The following is a 21,375-nucleotide window of genomic DNA, read 5'->3' on the forward strand; positions in this document are numbered from 1 at the left end:
TAGCTCAGATCCTTTAGCTGTCCATTTTGAGACTGGGGCTCACTGAAGGAAATGAATGGGTCTGAGGAGGCCCGGACAGCGCACAGATATCATCCAATTGTCGTCGTGCCATTTTACCACAAACCTGACACATGTACACACTTGTGACACACGTGACAGCGAATAACGATAAGTGGCGGCTGTTCTTATAAAGATTGTTACAAGGCCGCATTAATCTCTGGTTTCTCTGACGTCTTGATGGTCCAGACTGTCAAAATATAATTCATCAATTTTTGGACATTTTCATGGATCTCTCCATACACTGCAATGTAAGAGAGATTGTTTAAAAAGGACGTCCCTCAGGTGCAAAAGTTGCGAAAAAATGTACGTTGCTCACGTATGATTTGCATTTTGCAACCCACATTGTCATGCAGTGAGCTGAGCGGCTAATCTGCTATGGATTAACCCTATCCTAATGGGAAAGTCTGCAGCTTTTTTGTGCAAAATCCATGGGAATAAGGAACATTTAGAAAGTTCTGTAATGTGTGAAGAAGGGGCAGTGAATTGTGGGAACTCTATTCACATACACTGGTGAAGACTGATAATGTGCAGCTTCTTGACATGTGAACAGGCGCCAACACCTGCACGGGTGAGACATGGCTCACACTTCAGAACAATGAGCAGTGTCTTAGAAAGCAAAACATAATGTAGTATAGTAATGTTATATATCCTCCATGCCAGGGTCCTGTGTCTCCCATATGGCTTCTCACACAGCCCCATCTCTATACTACAATGTTCTGCTATTCACAATACTACACATGCCAATATACGGAATCTTCTACATATAGGGACACATTGCGCTTCCCTGTTTCCCAATCGGGTACCAGGTCGCGGTTCTGTCGCGTTTTTCACACTCGTGGCAAAACCGCACAACAACCGCGCCAAATACTACAACTGGGCTCTCTAGTCACGTGACACACCAGCACCACGCCCACTCTGGTCAGCTGACCGGCACAATTCCAGCGTGCGTTTCACCGGCTTCCATAGAATCCCGCCCCCCTAAGAAGCTCATTGGCTGCTAGGAATAATCTTCCTCTCTGATTGGCTAATCCGCAGAGCGGTGAGTGGACTGGCGAAGAGCTGTGTCACCGGGGTGCTGGGCACTTCCTGGTTGTGCTGTGACTGTGGGCTCTGTCCTCCTGTGAGAGCAGGTAACAGCTGAGTATATAGGTTACATAGAGGCGGCCTGTCACCACTGACTGTGGGAATGTGGAGAGAGTGTAGGATAGGTATCATTCAGGAAGAGAGCTGGGTGACTGCAGGATTTAAGGGGTTAAGTGGCACCTCCTGTCCTGGCCATTGCACCCAGGTGTCAGCTGAGTCCCAGCCATGCTGTAATAATACAGAGTCTAGGTCCTGCCAGGGGCACAGCTATAGGGAGTGCAGAGACAGCAATAGCTGCAGGGCCCTAGAGCCTCAGGGGGGCCAGTGTGGGGTCCTGTCATATATTTTGCATTGGTGCCTAAAGCTTCAGGTTACGCCTCTGGCTCCTCCTATTTTGTGAGACATCGTTGAGTCCAGTATTTTAGTGGTTTGTGTGTCTGTTGTTCTGATCCTCCAATCACAGGATGTGATCATCTTGTTAAAGCAATGATCACATCACTGTGTATGCACTGGGAAATGCCAGAGAGGAGTTATGGAATAAAAGTGCAGCAAATGGGACTGAAGTTATTAGGTTGGGGGCTTCAAAAATGGTCACTATGACATTAATCTCCTGTTCTTAGGATAGGTTATGAATTTTATCAAGGTTATCAATCAGATTGCTGAGGTCCAACACTCAGATCCCACAATGGTCTTTTCACTACTTACTGATCACAGCACCGTACATTGTATAGTCACTATGCTTTGTTTTGATGCTCAACCCCATATGACCAATTAGTTCCGATCATGTGACCCTGGGGTCGGAACGAGCCTGGAACACCCAACTCCTGCATAAAGAAACCTAATAGTATCTATTGTCTGCTGGCAAATCGAAACATTGTAATAGTTTGCTGTAAACAGTCTTCTGGGTTTTTTTCTTTAGCGTTCCCTCCCTATGGCGTCCTACTTTGATGAACACAACTGTGAGCCCACAGTCCCCGAGGAACAGTACCGACAGAATGCCTTGTTAGAGTTGGCCAGGTCAGTCAGTACACCATATACATCCTCGTATATCACATGTACATGAGTGTTCAGAAAGATCGCGTGTCTCAATTATGAATATTTACTATGGAGCAGATGACACCACAGACATGGAATAGATTTTGTGTATTGTGCAAACAAGAATACTTTAGCATATATAAGATTCAAACATATATAAATAAATATATATATATATATATATATGGAAATATTTATGTAAATGTTGTCATTAATTTAAATAAAGAAATATTATATATATATATATATATGTATATATATATATATATACACTCACCGGCCACTTTATTAGGTACACCATGCTAGTAACGGGTTGGACCCCCTTTTGCCTTCAGAACTGCCTCAATTCTTCGTGGCATAGATTCAACAAGGTGCTGGAAGCATTCCTCAGAGATTTTGGTCCATATTGACATGATGGCATCACACAGTTGCCGCAGATTTGTCGGCTGCACATCCATGATGCGAATCTCCCGTTCCACCACATCCCAAAGATGCTCTATTGGATTGAGATCTGGTGACTGTGGAGGCCATTGGAGTACAGTGAACTCATTGTCATGTTCAAGAAACCAGTCTGAGATGATTCCAGCTTTATGACATGGCATTGCATTATCCTGCTGAAAGTAGCCATCAGATGTTGGGTACATTGTGGTCATAAAGGGATGGACATGGTCAGCAACAATACTCAGGTAGGCTTTGGCGTTGCAACGATGCTCAATTGGTACCAAGGGGCCCAAAGAGTGCCAAGAAAATATTCCCCACACCATGACACCACCACCACCAGCCTGAACCGTTGATACAAGGCAGGATGGATCCATGCTTTCATGTTGTTGACGCCAAATTTTGACCCTACCATCCGAATGTCGCAGCAGAATTCGAAACTCATCAGACCAGGCAACGTTTTTCCAATCTTCAATTGTCCAATTTCGATGAGCTTGTGCAAATTGTAGCCTCAGTTTCCTGTTCTTAGCTGAAAGGAGTGACACCCGGTGTGGTCTTCTGCTGCTGTAGCCCATCTGCCTCAAAGTTCGACGTACTGTGCGTTCAGAGATGCTCTTCTGGCTACCTTGGTTGTAACGGGTGGCTATTTGAGTCACTGTTGCCTTTCTATCAGCTCGAACCAGTCTGGCCATTCTCCTCTGACCTCTGGCATCAACAACGCATTTCCGCCCACAGAACTGCCGCTCACTGGATGTTTTTTCTTTTTCGGACCATTCTCTGTAAACCCTAGAGATGGTTGTGCGTGAAAATCCCAGTAGATCAGCAGTTTCTGAAATACTCAGACCAGCCCTTCTGGCACCAACAACCATGCCACGTTCAAAGGCACTCAAATCACCTTTCTTCCCCATACTGATGCTCGGTTTGAACTGCAGGAGATTGTCTTGACCATGTCTACATGCCTAAATGCACTGAGTTGCCGCCATGTGATTGGCTGATTAGAAATTAAGTGTTAACGAGCAGTTGGACAGGTGTACCTAATAAAGTGGCCGGTGAGTGTATATATACTGTATGTATATATATATATATATATATATATATATATATATATATATATATACACAGTAGCCTCTGCCCGCGTCTTCGTCTGCGTGTTGATGACGTCGATGATCTGCCTATAGTCAGCAAATTGCTGCCATCGATGTATTTTGGCAGTTCTCAAGCTGTCCTGCTGCCTGACTTGTTCCTTGTTCCTGTGATTGTTTTGGCATCTCAGCAGCTCGCTGGGACGCCGTATAATGAGTGTTTTGTTGGCTTTAATGATCTGCCTACTCCGACGTTTTAGCTGCTCTAAGAGCCGCTTGACACCTAGCTTGCTCAATCCTCCTGAGTTCCGCTTCAGGAGAAGTCTCTTGACTTCTAGCTACTTTCATAGCTCTGTTTGTTTTAGAATTTTGCCACAAATTAGATTTACTTTTTCCGAGCATGTTTAAAATGGGGAAACTGCCAATTTGGATTAAAGGTGTTTTCCCATCCAGTGTGTCAGCACTGCCTGGAGCAGATCAGATAATATGCAGATGCATGCATACAATGGACTGAGGGTTACCTGAGTGTTTACATAGTGAGATAACAGACCTGGCTTTATCAGCCTGCAGCCAAGAGCAGTGTAATATACAGTCCTATGAAAAAGTTTGGGCACCCCTATTAATCTTAATCATTTTTAGTTCTAAATATTTTGGTGTTTGCAGCAGCCATTTCAGTTTGATATATCTAATAACTGATGGACACAGTAATATTTCAGGATTCAAATGAGGTTTATTGTACTAACAGAAAATGCGCAATATGCATTAAACCAAAATTTGACCGGTGCAAAAGTATGGGCACCCTTATCATTTTATTGATTTGAATACTCCTAACTACTTTTTACTGACTTACTGAAGCACAAAATTGGTTTTGTAACCTCAGTGAGCTTTGAACTTCATAGCCAGGTGTATCCAATCATGAGAAAAGGTATTTAAGGTGGCCAATTGCAAGTTGTTCTCCTATTTGAATCTCCTCTGAAGAGTGGCATCATGGGCTACTCAAAACAACTCTCAAATGATCTGAAAACAAAGATTGTTCAACATAGTTGTTCAGCGGAAGGATACAAAAAGTTGTCTTAGAGATTTAACCTGTCAGTTTCCACTGTGAGGAACATAGTAAGGAAATGGAAGACCACAGAGACAGTTCTTGTTAAGCCCAGAAGTGGCAAGCCAAGAAAAATATCAGAAAGGCAGAGAAGAAGAATGGTGAGAACAGTCAAGGACAATCCACAGACCACCTCCAAAGAGCTGCAGCATCATCTTGCTGCAGATGGTGTCACTGTGCATCGGTCAACTATACAGCGCACTTTGCACAAATAGAAGCTGTATGGGAGAGTGATGAGAAAGAAGCCGTTTCTGCACGTACGCCACAAATAGAGTTGCCTGAGGTATGAAAAAGCACATTTGGACAAGGCAGCTTCATTTTGGAAACAAAAATTGAGTTGTTTGGTTATAAAAAAAGGCGTTATGCATGGCGTCCAAAAAGAAACAGCATTCCAAGAAAAACACATGCTACCCACTGTAAAATTTGGTGGAGGTTCCATCATGCTTTGGGGCTGTGTGGCCAATGCCGGCATCGGGAATCTTGTTAAAGTTGAGGGTCGCATGGATTCCACTCAGTATCAGCAGATTCTTGAGAATAATGTTCAAGAATCAGTGACGAAGTTGAAGTTACTCCGGGGATGAATATTTCAGCAAGACAATGATCCAAAACACCGCTCCAAATCCTCAGGCATTCATGCAGAGGAACAATTACAATGTTCTGGAATGGCCATCCCAGTCCCCAGACCTGAATATCATTGAACATCTGTGGGATGATTTGAAGCGGGCTGTCCATGCTCGGCGACCATCTAACTTAACTGAACTTGAATTGTTTGTCCAAAATACCTTTATCCAGGATCCAGGAACTGATTAAAAGCTACAGGAAGCGACTAGAGGCTGTTATCTTTGCAAAAGGAGGATCTACTAAATATTAATGTCACTTTTCTGTTGAGGTGCCCATATTTTTGCACCGGTCAAATTTTGGTTTAATGCATATTGCGCATTTTCTGTTAGTACAATAAACCTCATTTCAATCCTGAAATATTACTGTGTCCATCAGTTATTAGATATATCAAACTGAAATGGCTGTTGCAAATACCAAAATATTTAGAACTAAAAATGATTAAGATTAATAGGGGTGCCCAAACTTTTTCATAGGACTGTAGTATGTGAACATAAATTCATAACAGTTGTGTAGCCATGTCATTTACCAGGATAAAAATCCGTTCAGCCATTTTTGTGTGATTGAGAAACAAACATCTCATTGTCCAAACCTACAAACTTTCACATTTATAACATTAGTAGGGTATACATTATTATAGATATGAGTATATATATATTAGAACTAGGGCTACGTACAGTTGCAATATCTACCTGAAAGCTGTGGAGGAAAAAAGTCCAGCATGCACTGCATTTTCATCTGTCGCTTTCAGTTCTTAACCATAATGTTAGCAGTCCACCTATCCGCTGTTCTGGTCCTTAAACGGACCAGAACGATGGAGAGCTGATGCTAATGTGAACTTGGCCTAAAGCTTTTTTTATTGCTGCATTCATTTATTTGTATATTTAGTGGTTATTTATTTGTACGGTATATTTAGTGGTTATCAGGCCAAGTTATATTAGGGCCCATAGACTATAGTTAACTAAGGGTTCATTCCCCTTTGCTGATCATTTGCTCACATCTGCTGTATATTTGTACCTGAGAGTTGTATACTGTACCATGCCTGATATAGAAAGCGGTCCTGGTACTGCAATACATAGCACATGTACCCATAAACAGCAGTTTTTATTCAGAACTTTGCGCTCCTTTTTAGCCATAATTATTTTTTCTAATATATATATATTTTAAAAATTCTACAGCATGTGTAGTAATTAGAGATGAGCGAGTACTGTTCGGATCAGCCGATCCGAACAGCACGCACCATAGAAATGAATGGATGCACCTGGTACTTCCGCTTTGACGGCGGCCAGCCGCTTAACCCCCCGCGTGTCGGCTACGTCCATTCATTTCTATGCGAGCGTGCTGTTTGGATCGGCTGATCCGAACAGTACTCGCTCATCTCTAGTAGTAATATCTGACCTTTTCCCTGTATGTTACAAGCAAGACTAAGCTTCTTGACATACGTCAGACTGATCAGACTGAAACGGCAAGCAAATGAACGTACTTATGGTATCTGCTGGGCCTGGACAAATCTTTGATCTACTTCTCAACCTGGCACCATAGATGTTGTTATCATTGGGTCAGTCTAAGTTTGAGTACGGCCTCTTGGGCTATCATTTAGTACGGTCTGGCCTACCGGCTTATATTATATACAGATGCCAGATTTTCTGTGTTGCTGTATGTGTGGCCGTAGCTCAGTATAACAGCACAGTTCATTAGGTCAATGAGTATATCATCTTAGTATTAGATTTTCTGCTTTTCCTCCGTTGCAGACTCGGCTGTTCCAGTCAGTAAAGCCAAGTCTTGTCTTCCTTTTTGTAAAGTAAATCTTAATTAATTTGTAATTCTTTGGGGTTTTCCTGGTTTCTCAGTTCCAAGTAACTTCCTTCTTTGTGACCTGTTACGGTAAATCTTCTTGGGAGTAGACTGGTAGCATTGTTTAGATGGAACATAACTTGACCCTCTTCCTTCCTTTTGGGAGCCACAACATGGATTACCTGTACTGCATTTCAGGACCGGTTTGTCACCTTCAGAGGTGTTATATGAGATTCGGAAAGTCCCAGTGTATTTATTTACTTTATTTCCTGTAGCACCAACACATTCCACAGCGCTGTACACACATTGTCATTCACATTAGTCGTTCAACATCTGTTTTCCTTATCTCCAACACTGAAAGGTCAGCTTCATAGGAAGCCGATTAATCTATCAGTATGGAGTATAGGAGGGAGGTAGAGAAAACCCACACACATACTGTATGGAGAGAAAAATAGGGCAATTGGCATGAGCTTCATGGGTTTTTTTTTTGCCTGCACCTGGATCAACACTGTAGGGATTGTAGGGTTATAGGTTGGACTTGATGGACTGATGTCAACCTCATCTACTATGTAACATACAAACTCTGTCTAGATCTTTCCCTTGACTGTACCAAGGACCCCAATGCTAACCATACCTTTAATGCTTTGTACTCCAGTCAATCCCAGAGCTATATTCAGACCATACTGCTGCAGATAAACCAATAAATATGCACCAGAGTTCTGGCGTAATTTGCACCAAATCACTGATGAACATGTTTTACACTTTAATTTTATTTTAGGTGTTTTAGATCACTAACCCTTTCAAGCTAATTACCCACTTGTGAAAAAAGTTCCAGCCGAGTACCCCCTATTGATATTGTGATGTCCATCGTGTGACAGATCCTGCTCCCGATCTCAAGTGGGGGAAAAAAATAGCTGCAGATAGCGTACCAAGCATATTTTTTTGCTTATAGGGGCACCTCTGGCAGGCATACACTATAAGTAGCGGAGACCTGTCCCCTTAACCCTGGCCTGACATCTTCTGGTGCCTGTCATTGCTTAGCAGCCACTGACTGAAGATGGTGGGTGGTTTGAGGAGCCCCCAGGAGCCCAGAACCTAACCACTTCCTAAATCTACCACTTCCAGAGGGCATGTACCCCCTGAGAGTCAGACATTGCACAATCTAAAGGTACGCCAGATTAGTTTATCTGCACTTGTGTGTTGATTAAAGGGGTTATCCAGTTTCTACCATTAATGGGTTATCCTGCGAGTCCTATTGTCTCAGTATTTGTGATTTGCAGCGGTTCTGGGTGTCGGACCCCCACCAAAGGATAGGACATCAATGTTAGGCTGGGTTCACACTTGCATCGGTGTCCGACAGCTAGTGTCCGATGCTAATGTCCGCGCAAGATTTTAGCATCAAACACTAGCTGTGTCCGTTTGCAATTTGCATTATTTTAAATGGGACACCATGTAGTGTCCTTAAGTGTCCGTGTACAAAGATCTCCGATGCGCAGACACTAGCTGTCGGACACTGACGCTAGTGTGAACCCAGCTTTAGAAGCCGGATAACCCCTTTAATACATAAATAATAGTTTACATAGCTCATACAGTACAATGCTCCTTGCTAACCAGACTGAGTTGAAATTGCATAAGAATCTGAACCATAAGACACTTCCTGCAATATGTTTCTTCAGAGCTGATAGAAAGTCAGGAGAATTGTGATAGCCAAAAATGGGCTATATTGAGGTGATGTGACTCTTGACCAAAAAACGGTATTTGTACACTTACTCAGCCTTAGGCCTCCTGCAGACACCTGTGGGAACATTTTAGCATAAAAAGGGTCTTCACGTTAAAAGGTTTTCTGCCCCCCCCCCAGTCGTATGTCATACTGGTCTATGTGTAGTCAGTCATCAGTATCTGATCAGTGAGGTTTGACACCAGGCCCCCACACCGATCAGCTGATCCAGTCTCCTCTAGGCACCGGAAACTGCAGTGAAGGATGGGGCTGAAAGCAGCTTTGCTCCTATTCAGATAATAGGAATAGAGCTACAGTGCTCACCGCTGTATAATTGATAGAGCCTGCAGCTGTGGTCCTATTACCTGGATATAGGCAAAGATGGTTAAAGCCCTGTCTTTTGCAATAGCTTTCACCATTCAGATTAACTAATAAGTGGGTGGTCTGGGTATGAGGCCCCTCTGATCATATACTGATGACCTGTCCTGCAGCTAGGTCATCAGTATTAAAAAATGACTCGCGTAAGGAAAACCCCTTTAATGACAGTAATCCACCATGCACAGGGCAGGACATAGTGTCTGATAGCTGGGGGTCTGGGTACCTCTCTGAGTACATCATATGAATGGAGTACTGGTGCGGCCCCCTCCTTCATTCACTTCCGTGCAACAGAAGGCGATATACACCCCAAAAGTTCATTATAAGTAAATACAAGGACCCTTGTTCTCTGATCGGTGAGGGTCCCACTGGTTGTACCCCTAGAGATCAGACTCTTATCCCTTATTCTCAACTTCATCCGGTTTATATTAGAGCATGTTAGCGCCAATGTCATAGCTATAAAGCTTAGGGGAGGATATGGGGTGCAGGGTTTACAGCCATAGTTCCAGGGCTAAAATGCAGCCACGTGCAACAATTGTATGCAGGCGGAGTAGCTTAAACTCACAGCTGTTCAGTTCCTGACATGTGACTTTAGTTGCTTGGAATTGCTGGCTTGCAGTTTTCGCTGATTTCATCAGATTTGTAAGATCTTTTGCCCATATGCTTACCCTAAGGCCCTAAGAATTATTTTCATTGCCAGTGTCTGCTGTGCTCCTGACATTTATCAAAGCTATACCCCAGGAGCTCTTGTACTGCTAGCAGAATAAACAATGCCGCCTGACCGTACACAGCTGAACATCACAGGAGGGTTGTATGTATGGGGGAGAGGGGGCTACACATTCAGAGTGAGAGTCATTGTCTTCTGATGTCAGGTTCTCAAATGCATCGGTTATCCTATCCTACTAATATTATATCCTATCCTACTAATATTAAAATGTGAAAGTTTGGGTGTTTGGATGTTTTTTCCTCAATCACGCAAAAACGGCTATACGGATTTGAATGAAATTTGGCACAGATTGTAACCTCGATTAAAACATTGGCCTCTTTTTATCCCAGTAAATGACATGGCTTCATCACTATTATGAATTTATGCTCACATACTATATTACACTGCTCTTGCAGCAGCTTATCTCAGGTCCTAGGTCTGTTATCTCTCTCTGTGTAAACACACGCTAACTTTTGCATATTATCTGATCTTCTCAAGGCAGTGCTGACAAACTTGTGACTTCTGGCTACTTCATAGCTCCCGTTGTTTGCGACAAATTAGATTTTCTTTTTCCAGGCATGTTTAAAATTGACAAACTGACAATTTGGATTAAAGGTGTTTGCCCATGTCAGTTTGTCAATTTTAAACATGCCTGGAAAAAGAAAATCTAATTTGTCGCAAATAACAGGAGCTATGAAGGAGCCAGAAGTCACAAACCTCTCCTCAAGCGGAGCTGAGGGAGATTATCGATGCCAACAACACGCTCATTATATGGCGTCGCAGCGAGCTGCTGAGATGCCAGAACAATCACAGGCACGGTGCGAAGAACAACTTCAGTGCCAGGCCAACTTGAGAGCTGCTGAAACGCCGCAGCAGGTGGATCATCAACGCCAACAACACGCTCATTATATGGCGTCCCAGCGAGCTGCTGAGATACCGGATCAATCACTGGCACAGCGCGAGGAACGAGATCAGCAGCAGGACAGCTTAAGAGCTGCCAAAACGCCGGAGCAGGCAAACCATCGACGGCAGCAATTTGCTGAATATAGGCGGATCATCCACTCCAACAACCCGCAGACGAAGTCACGGACAGAGGCTAGTATCTGATATATTCATACTTCTATGGGGATTGTCAACAAGTTTTCCAAAAACCTGATACTGACAATGAGGCCATAGATATACTTAATTACTATATTATTTCTGTCTAGGAGTCTCCTCAGTGGGATGGATATTGATATCGGAGGTCTGGATGTAACAGACTGGGACCATAGACTCCCACCACCAGCTGCCAAAAAAGTGGTAGACAACTTGCCCAGGGTTACGGTGACGGCAAAGCAAGCAGGTAAGGCGCGTAAGACAAACAATACATTACAGATTATGCCATATGTAAGTCTACTAGAGTGACATAGTAACAGTCAGGGGTCCCTTTTTATGTAAATGGTTATATAAAAGATCATGTTTGATGGCACAAGGATCTAAAGTTGACCAGACATATTAAAGGGAGTCTACCACCACCCAAATAATGTCTAAATCCTTCTATACTGTTATAGGGGGAGTGACCTAGTGAACAGATCTGTGGCCACTGCACATCGGGACCTGTCAGTCTTTGTTATAGGTCAGCTGTGGATTGATCTAGTGTATATGGCGGCAGCCTGACTGCAGACGGTGGGGAAAAGAAAGATGGTAGTTAGGATTGTAATAAGCCCAATCCATTGTTTCTCCACGAGGTATACTGTACCTCTCATATAAATATGAACTTGCATACTAAACCAAGACGAGTATTCTTGTGAACGGGGGTGTCAGAGATAGCGGTCAGCTAACAGCTATGTAATGCCTATGGACAGCTTTCTTTGGTTAGGGCTGCTGTAGCAACAGACAACAACTGGGTACATGGATTTCTATAATGCATTTCCAGTGACAGAAACCTTAAAATATAACATTAACTTAGGCTAGGTTCATATGTACATTGGAATATCCATAGGAGACTCAGCCGCATATTCCACCTAAAAGCAATGGTGAGAAAAGTCCTGTGGAAATCCAGCAGACCCCATTAGAGTCTATGGGGGCCGCAGGTGTACTCAGGTAACCTTATTCTTAAGCCAATAGGCTCTCTGTCTTTCAGGTCCCCATGCAGACCCAAACACTAGTCTGAACACTTTGCATAGAAGTCATGAACATGATCTGGTATTTCACTTTCAATTCTGCACCCATGTGCAAATGTGGCTTTCAAGATAAAGGGAGGGAGGAAGATAAAAGTTCTGCAGGCTATAAAAAAAAAAAAATCTTGGTTGCCAAGCCTAAATAAGATAAGATAATCCTTTAATAGACCGTGGGGAAATTCTGTACATACATACAGTATATAAGTAATATCGAAATAGAAAAGACTAAGGCTACATGTAGATGAATGCGCGTATGTATGAGTCCAAGAGTAAATGGCACGGATGGCACATGGATGATATCTGTGTACCACCTATGCCCTCCACAGACCCATACATTTCATTAATAAGCTCGGGCTGCAAAATGGGCAGGAATAGAACAGAAAATAGAATAGAAAATGTAGTTTAAGATAGGCCATCAATATGCGATTTAAGTGGCTGCGCACCCGAGTGAGCTCCGCTTCCTCTTAGCAGTCCAGTAATATTGCGCTACAGGGTAACATGATCATTTTGCAGCTATGAACCATTCAGATGTATGGGATCAAAATGCAATACCAGCCACAGCCACTATACAATGTGTAGCGCTGTGCCAGATATACAGTGAAGAGGTGGCAGTACTCATCTGAACTATGAGGCCTCTGCAGGGGGTGCCCCACCAAACCCACATGAAACTGTGTAAAACTGGAATCCTGTGAACATTGCACCATCATATAGAATAACAAGCAAGTAATATTGATTCACCAGTTTATATCTTATACAGATGCCGGCCTGAAGTGTCCGGTGTGTTTGCTGGAGTTTGAGGAGGATGAAACTGTGCGGCAGCTACCCTGTGAACACCTCTTCCATTCTGCCTGCATCCTGCCCTGGCTTGGGAAGGTAGTTACATTTTGGGAATATTTTCGTCTTATTAGAAGAATAATAGAACAGAGGTGTCAGACATATCCCAGAAAGTCTGATTATTAACCAAGCTCCAGCTATAAATAAGTGGAAAATGGTAAAGACAGGAATCCAGCAAGGGAACTACTGTGGCCATGATGACTGCGCATGTTCAGCTTAAAAGAATGGCAGCGGTGACTTGGCGACAGAATACATAATGAGAACCAGCGAGTGAGACGCATCTACCATGTCCTAGCATGACAAATGTGTCCTATAGCCCTCAGAGTACTCAATAAGCATGTGGGTGACCCAAAAATTGTTATTGTATTGGGGAGGTGTTTGATGAACATTTTTTGTAACCTAGCTAACTTCCTTTTAATAGAAAACAGGCTCTAAAGTTCATCTAGCAACTTTCTAACTGAGCTGTCACTGGGGAAAATCTATGCACATTTGTATTCTGAGTATATAGCCAGTATGCTACAGCTCTACTCACTGCATGGTGTACGGAGGGAAAGGACAAGACTCCCCCTGGAAATTCTTATTTAGAACCTTGCCAGTGGGAACTTGTTTTGTATTAAAAGGAAGTTGGATAGGCTAACTAAGTATATTACAAAGATGGACACCAAACACCCCCTAATACAATAGCAAGAAAAAATGTCAAAAAAAGAGAGTTGCAGGTATTATTGACTAATAGCTCTTCCATCATCTACAGACAAATTCCTGCCCACTGTGTCGCGATGAGCTGCCGACTGACAGCCCAGAGTATGAGGAATACAAACAAGAGAAGGTAAAAAGGGTGTCAGTGGGGTTACATTACAAGTCGTCTTGGTGGATATTGTTCATTGAAAGATTTGCGCGCTTCATCACTAATTTTTTCTAAATGACTAGGTTACTGAGCAAACTTTCTTACTTACCATTCCTATGCAGATCTATGTGTTTCCTTTGTAACAGACTACAACCAAACTCTGTGTAGTCTGCTCCAACAATCATACCCTTTCCAACCATACACCCTTTCCCTGTAATCCTGTACTGACATATGACTGCCACTCTGTTTTACAGGCAAGAAGACAGCAGAGGGAACACAGACTTGAGTATCTCCATGGAGCCATGTACACTTGACCTCTCTACGTCCTACTTGTATAAAGCAACGTATACAGAACTGAAGTCTTTGGCGCAGCTAGAACCGGTCTCCAGGCTGCTACACCCATGGGAGATCACAAATGTGGTTCAGTCTGAGGCCAGCTATGGGCACATCATCCCTTTTATTGTTAGTCTCGTGTTGTTTTTTTCTTTTTTTATAAATCACAGAAGCCACAGAATTGTAGTTTTCATTCTAGTTTTATATAAATTGACATCAGGACGAGCAATAAAGTTATCCTACTGCTGTCTGCAGAGAATGCTTATATTAAGGACCATCTAATGATATAGCACAGGATGATACAATATAGGAGCTGGAGATAAACAGGTTCTACAAGTATTAGTTAATGATCAGATCGTAACGGAGTACAATGCTGTGCGCTCCTTAGTATGGATGCCTCTATTTTGATGTTGACACCTACATTTCCATCAATAAGCCCCTAAAGCGGTTTTCCCACTAATGACAGTTATCCCCTGTGTACAGGATAGGTGCTAATGCCTTACCCCTTGGGCTCTGGCCAGTAATCAGAAGGATGGGGCTGTAAGTTTCCAGAATACTTCATGTGTGGCCACTTCTCCATTCACTTCTATGGAGCTGCTGCGACCACGATCTCTGCCAGCCCCATAGAAATAAATGGAGCGGTGGCCTCCATTTATTTCTGTGGGAGTTCTGTAAATGACCAAGAGGTAACACATGTGGCCACAGGATGTGCTGCAGATATTGCTGAGTGGTTATGGGTACTATGGATGACCGACTGTTGTATGAGATGGTGCCGCACATCATCACATCAGCAATTGGGACAGTGTGTTGCTCCACAGCATAGGCAGGATGGAAGAGGTCACCACGAGGCCCCCCATAGTCAAACCCAACTGTTGTCAGATCCCAAACAGAACCTGAATTAATCACTGAAGGTGGTAGGGGTCCAGACCGTAGCACTCCAGGTCTCACATTTATGACACCACCACAAACATAGCTGACTGTCAATGGGCATAAAAGTAATGGTTACCCTTACATCAAATTTCCTTCTGCTAAGCACTTGGAAGTGGTCTGGTTAAAGATGGGGGTGTGTAATGAAGATGCCACTACCTATGTCTGGATGGTGGGCAAGGAAACTGTGAGGGTTGCTTATAGTAGTCAGTGGATCAAATAATCCTCTCTAGTAATGGTCATTTGTCTTTCAAAGTCAACTTAACACATACTTGCCAACATCTATCCCCGTGGTCGGCAACCCCCAGCATGCATTCCAAGGTAGGCACATAAGCCGTATTTCCCCAGCACACTGCCGTTCTGCTGGCTTTTGTCTCCTATGGACTACACTCTCGTCCATAACATGGTGACAGGAAGGACCATGTGACTATACACAACACTCAGTCTCCTCTATTGTAACACCCTGTGCTCTACAATATTGTTCAGGCACAGTGGAGGAGTGACATGTGTGGTTACATGGTCCTCCACCTGCCACCATGTTATGGATGGAAATGCTGTCAATAGGGGACAGAATAGAGGTGGGTGAGCATAGCAGTAAGAGAAATGATTCTATGTGGTGGGTATAATACAGCAATATCTAGTGTGGGCTGAGCAAAGGGGCATTATGTTGTGTAGCGAGCCTAGCAGTTACCCACACAAAATAGTGCAGCTATCTTTTGAAAGTTAGGGTGTATGTCTCCTGGGTAGTCTCTGTGGTCAACCACATTGTGCACATGCCCTCACATAATCACTGAACCCAACACCTCCTATCAGCTAGGTCAGAGAGGCCTACACGGTGGGCTATTTGTTAAAATCCTGCTTTTCTCAGTTCAGTTATGTGCTCTCTCTTTCTCTAAGTGTGTCAACTAAGCACAATGTCTGAGTGCCTTGTAGAGGCATATCCAGTAGTCAACAATCTCTACCCACTACCCAAAAGTAGCCTCTTCGAGCCTTGGCAATTTGTACATCTCATCAGGTCACATAACTGTATGCAGCAATCCAACATTTCTATTTTGTGTGTTGTTTATTTTTGCTTACTTAAAGAAGACCTTTCATGTCTTCCTAGATGTGCGGTATTATATACTGTTAGAAAGACAACAGTGCGCTGAATTCAGCTATGATGGCAGGCTGTGAGGCGTACCCTTTTGACAAAACTAAAAGCACCGAGGCGCACACTGGGAAAGGCAAGAGTGTGCTGAATTCAGCGCACTGTTGGCTACCTAGCGGTATATAATACCGCACATGCATGAAGACGTGAAAGGTCCTCTTTAAATATTCCTCAGCCTTTTACCAATATTGTCACCGCTGTCCCTTATAGGACTCACAATCTGAATTCCATCTGTATGTTTTTGGAATGTGGGAGGAACGAGAGCATACAACTCATTGCAGATGTTGTCCTTGGCTCGATTCGGACCCAGGATTCCAGCACTGCAAAGCTACAGTGCCAACCACTTTCTTCTTTGTCTGTCCATGACTGTATATGTGTAGAGAATCTCTATATACACTAAGCCTAGCTCTGTTCTGGCAGCCTCCGTCCATCCATACGTTATAAGGACAGCTCTTCACATATTCATGGAATGCTGTATACTACGTACGGCTCTCTACGACAACCTCTTCTTTAAATAAAGTGTAGCTGTCTCTTACTTCTATAACTAAGGAATATTAAATACATTTTGAGCAGAATTTTAATAAATTCATATGGAAGACACAATGAAGTTTATTATAGATTCTTTATTTTAAAGGGACGTTTAATGTAAAGGGGGTCTTCTGAGGTCTCCATAAGGTCAGCATCACTCTGGGGATGATCCTCCTACCCTACAAAAACAGAAGAATCAGGATTATTAGGACTAATAAATGTGATGACAACCTATGTGCCCCCTCCATAAGGGCCTATTACATGGAGGATGAGTGATGGTAAACATATTGATCAGTGCTTTTTGGGTGCTGCAACACTGTGCAACTCCGGCTGCACCCCAGGGTGCACAAGCAGTGTTGTCAGGGAGCACAGTGCTTTTGCTGCTCACATAGGATGGGTGATGGGGAGGATCAACTCCTACTGCATGCTGTGGTGCTGGCTGAAGATAATAAGGGTCTGAGTGGTAAAATCAGTGTTCCAGGGATCTAAAGGCCCGCCCCCATTGCTTCATTTGCATAATCTAAGAGGTTTTTTTTTTTTCTCCCAATCTACAAAAGGAACATATAACAAAGATATATTATTTATTACAGTAATGTGCTCTGAAATATGGTGGAAACAATTATGCTTGGGACATGTTATATACGCCCAAGTCCATTAACACACTTCCAGGAAGACTAATAGAGAAACAGCACCAGGGGCATAACAATCGCGGTCGCAAGGGGTGCTAAGGCATGTGCGGTAAGGCTAGCCTGGTTCCCTACCAGCTATAAATACTGTTAATTGAGAGGGGCCTGGCAGGGAGAAGACGACACTACATAGAAGTGAATGGAGCGAGGATGCCCAAGAGAGGTAAGGTAAGGTGAATAGAAGTGTTTATTTTCCCATCACCTCCCATGGGCCTGTGATTATTATACTCTGGGGTCTAAGGCAAATATTTGACAAATTTTGTGGGGGTTCACCTAAAGGGGGACTCTTGAGAGTATATTATACCATGCGGGGGCAACAGTGGAGCATATTATATTGTATGGGTATCAATGTGGAGCATATTCTACTGTGTGGTGGCAACAGTGGAGCATATTATATTGTGTGAGGGCAACAGTGGAGCATATTATATTGTGTGAGGGCAACAGTGGAGCATATTATATTGTGTGGGGATCAATGTGGAGCATATTATACTGTGGGGTGGCAACTGTGGAGCATATTATACTCCAGTATACTCCAGGTTATGGTAAAAGTTTGCTTCTCGGGCCACACTCTAGTTATGCCACTGAACAGCACAATCCTCCAAAACAGTTATGTCACACTAACTGTAACTATTTATTATGTCAGCTATGTCAATGAGCCAAGAGGTCCTTTTTAGAGGGGTTATCTAGTTTACAAAACCTATGTTCAAGAAGAGTGACCTGTTTAGGACCCTCATCTAATAGCAACAGCGGCAAAGAGAATTGTGCACTGCCTGATTTCCCCTGCGGAGGCGCTGCAGGGAAACATAAGATCTGCCATCATCAGATCACAGCCGATATTTTATGGTCCAAAGCAGACAAGACGTGCATGATGCTTTCCAGAATAACGGACTAGAGAAGAGTTGATAAAATTCCACCTTTATTAACAATAAAAAAAGCTATCCTGTAACACACAAGGCTCCCAGCCTCTGTTAGAGCAGCATGTAGAACAGTGTGGATCCCCTGGGATAGCAGAGAAAACAGGAATCCTGGCTCTGCCATACTCAGGACAGGGTTTCCTGTATGTGAAGTGGCAGTGAGGAAGTTTCGGGTGGGAAGGGCACTTCCCACCCAGCTGAAGCAGCAACAGTCACTCTCCAGGAAAACAAGATCTTTCATAGCCGTACACAAAAAAGTTTTAAGGCTTGTGAATACGTGACCTTGAATTGGATGACATAACAGAACATTGCCTCTGCCCTGGTTAAGTTTTGCATTGTGACACCTAGTGGTTGATCAGGTGTACTGCACTTTTTTCTTTTATTGCCAAATACTGTACTTGTAAAAGGATATGATGTTACCCTGGATACACATATATAACATGTAACAGAAAAACAAAAGTTACCATGTCATACACATAAAAAAAAAAAAAAAACAACGTAAAAAAATTATGGAGAGTGTGAGGTATTGAGATTTGCATCAGTTCTACCAAGGGCCTGAAAAGCAATGCAATACTTACAACGATATTGACCTGCATACAAACATGTGGTAACCATAGTCATCATTCATCTAGAAGGAGAGTCATGGCAGTATTGGTTGTCTGTGCTGTTTTACTGAATCAGTGGAATGCTATATAAGTAGCTGTCGGCCTAACGCCTTCTTCGGCCTACAGCTATTCCTCCCGACCCCGCATACACATGCATGCTTAGCCGGACCATGTGTACTATAGGAGGCGAGAGGAGAGAGTCGCTGCCAGACACTGCTGGTGACTTATCTCTATACCGTTACATCTGCTGATCCGTTCTTTCCCCCCCATGACTTCCGCTATAAGGGAACAGTCAGGGCTGTCTTATACACTTTAGGAGGTTGGCTGGTCAAGCCGAGATTGGCGAGCTCAGCTGATATTATTCTAGTGTGTATAGCCAGCTTAAGTTATATCTCTTACCTAGGATTGCACCCACCAAGACATTATTTCGGCTTGGCGCCATGCCACCTCATTGTATAGAACATAAGTGTAACAGGAAATATATGTCTTAAAGAGAAGTGTCCGTTCTCCTGACACGTCGGCTCCAGTAAATACTTGTATTCCCCATGTCTGGAGCAGCTGTGCATTGTTCTGTTCCCCTGTTATTCCTCCTGGAAATAGCCAACTTGGTCAAAGGAGTCAGTCCTGACACTGTCCAAAGAGTGGTCACAGTATCAGACTCAGTCCGGAGACAAGGGGTATGGTAACACTCAGTCTGTACAGACATATCCAGGAGGGATAACAGAGGAACAGCACATCGGCTTTGTTATTTAATACTGCATACAAGTATATACCAAAGTAGACATGCGAGGGGAGAAGACTGGTCCCGTTTAAAGGGGTATTCTGAGCACAGTCATTAATGGCATATCCATAGGATATGTCACTAAAGTCTATAAGGATCATGGAAACAGTCAGCAATAGATTCCTACTGCTTCTCTTTCTCATTACAAATGCTGTTGACTGACATAAGAGAGATACATGGGACCCCCATCTTCAAAATTAAAAAGGGGTCCGAGGGAACCATTACCATTAAAGCAACCCTTATATAAAAATGATGCTGGGGAATGTATAATAAATGTAACCGGTGGCCTGATTTTTTTTTGTGCCGCCGATCCCTGGACCCCTCATCTTTCACTCACTGGTCACCGGCTCTTCAAGCAACCCAATGCACAGTGTGCTGAAGTAGTCTGGGACATTCCCTATTATCCGTGATGGTGTCCCGGACTACCAAGTACACACTGTGCATAGATTCTTTGGAGAAGCTGGCGGCCATCTTAGGCGAAAAAAAAGGGGAAAAGGAATAGGAGGCCAACAGGTAAATTTACTATGCATTCCTCAACTCTCTTGCGTCACTTTAATATGTATAGAATACCCCTTTAAAAAGCCCGAAACAAAACAGGGCACTTTAAGAGAACAGCTAAGAGATGCCCATAAAGGGTTAATCTAGTAGGCACTAAATGAGCTCACTACGCGCTACACAAGTTTCATATATGGGCCGTTCATTTAACCCTATATGAACAAACACCTTGCAACGTCCCAGTTTGTCCTGTCCTGTAACAGTCGCACTTTTTACGAGAAAGCGGCTATTTCCTGAACCAAGTCAGTCCACATGAGAAAGTAACGTACGTGTCGGTAAATCCTTCTGAATCAGCATACCAGAGTATTCGCTAGGTTAGCAGTATCCACATGTTAAGCAATGGCTGCACTTTAAAATACTTTTGCGCACAAAATAAATGAAAATATAGTGAATATAAAAAAAGAAAAAAAAAAAAAGTCCCCATAAAGTGTTAGACGTGACAATGTACATGAAAAAAAGTGAGACTCTGTGAATACTTCGCTTTTACGTAACTCATTTGCTGCCAGCCAAGACTGTCTTAGGCCTATCCGGCTGTAAAAGAGTTAAAATTGGCTTACATTTCTTTATATATTTGGTAAAAACGAAAAAAACAAAAAAAAGTCTTAAAAATAATCCTGAGTGTTGGGACTGGTAGGTCATTGGCCCATTACCACATTGTTCTTAAATCATGGCAATCCGCTCAGGATTACAGTTGAGGTGGGTGGATGTGCTGCTGCTTCCCGGTGACTTACAACTGCGAGCGGCCGAACTCTGCAGAGCCGCCATAATTGTATCTGTGGAAACTGAACCAAACTCATACGCAAAGGTTCCATAGAAGACCAATATGTCCAGGACAAAGATCCACTCGCAGATGGCAGCTAGATGTTGGAGGAGGAAGCTTTCATGGATGAAAAAAACGCCACCTGTGTACGCAGTTAAGGGAAATACACACCACGTGCTCATAGGCTCCCTCTAGTGGTGGCCGAACACAGCCAAAGTTTTAGAGCTAATATCTATTTGGAGCACTATATCACCAAAAAAGTGCCCGATCACAACCCTGATCACATGCATCA

General features: G+C 43.2%; 2 protein-coding genes across 5 annotated transcripts in view; one reads left to right on the forward strand and one right to left on the reverse strand.

Annotated features, from left to right (window-relative positions):
- The first annotated feature begins 1,111 nt into the window (after positions 1-1,111).
- On the forward strand, positions 1,112-14,425 carry RNF181 (ring finger protein 181). The gene is made up of 6 exons (XM_075272936.1): positions 1,112-1,190; positions 2,063-2,160; positions 11,219-11,352; positions 12,927-13,042; positions 13,755-13,829; positions 14,102-14,425. Exons 2-6 carry the CDS (start codon positions 2,075-2,077, stop codon positions 14,159-14,161), a joined length of 471 nt encoding a protein of 156 aa, XP_075129037.1. The 5' UTR covers positions 1,112-1,190; positions 2,063-2,074; the 3' UTR covers positions 14,162-14,425.
- A 2,462-nt stretch (positions 14,426-16,887) lies between these two features.
- The window catches only part of TMEM150A (transmembrane protein 150A), a 156,336-nt gene continuing 151,848 nt past the window's right edge, over positions 16,888-21,375 (reverse strand). For 3 of the 4 annotated variants that reach the window (XM_075272933.1, XM_075272932.1, XM_075272934.1), the window contains one exon: positions 18,368-21,225. In XM_075272933.1, coding sequence (XP_075129034.1) covers positions 20,984-21,225 — 242 coding nt within the window. In that variant the 3' untranslated portion in view covers positions 18,368-20,983. Of the gene's footprint in view, positions 16,962-18,367; positions 21,226-21,375 lie in introns of those variants that run through there. The other variant, XM_075272935.1, reaches the window with a different exon arrangement.

The sequence above is a fragment of the Leptodactylus fuscus genome, chromosome 5, assembly GCF_031893055.1.
Source record: "Leptodactylus fuscus isolate aLepFus1 chromosome 5, aLepFus1.hap2, whole genome shotgun sequence".
NCBI lineage: Eukaryota > Metazoa > Chordata > Amphibia > Anura > Leptodactylidae > Leptodactylus > Leptodactylus fuscus.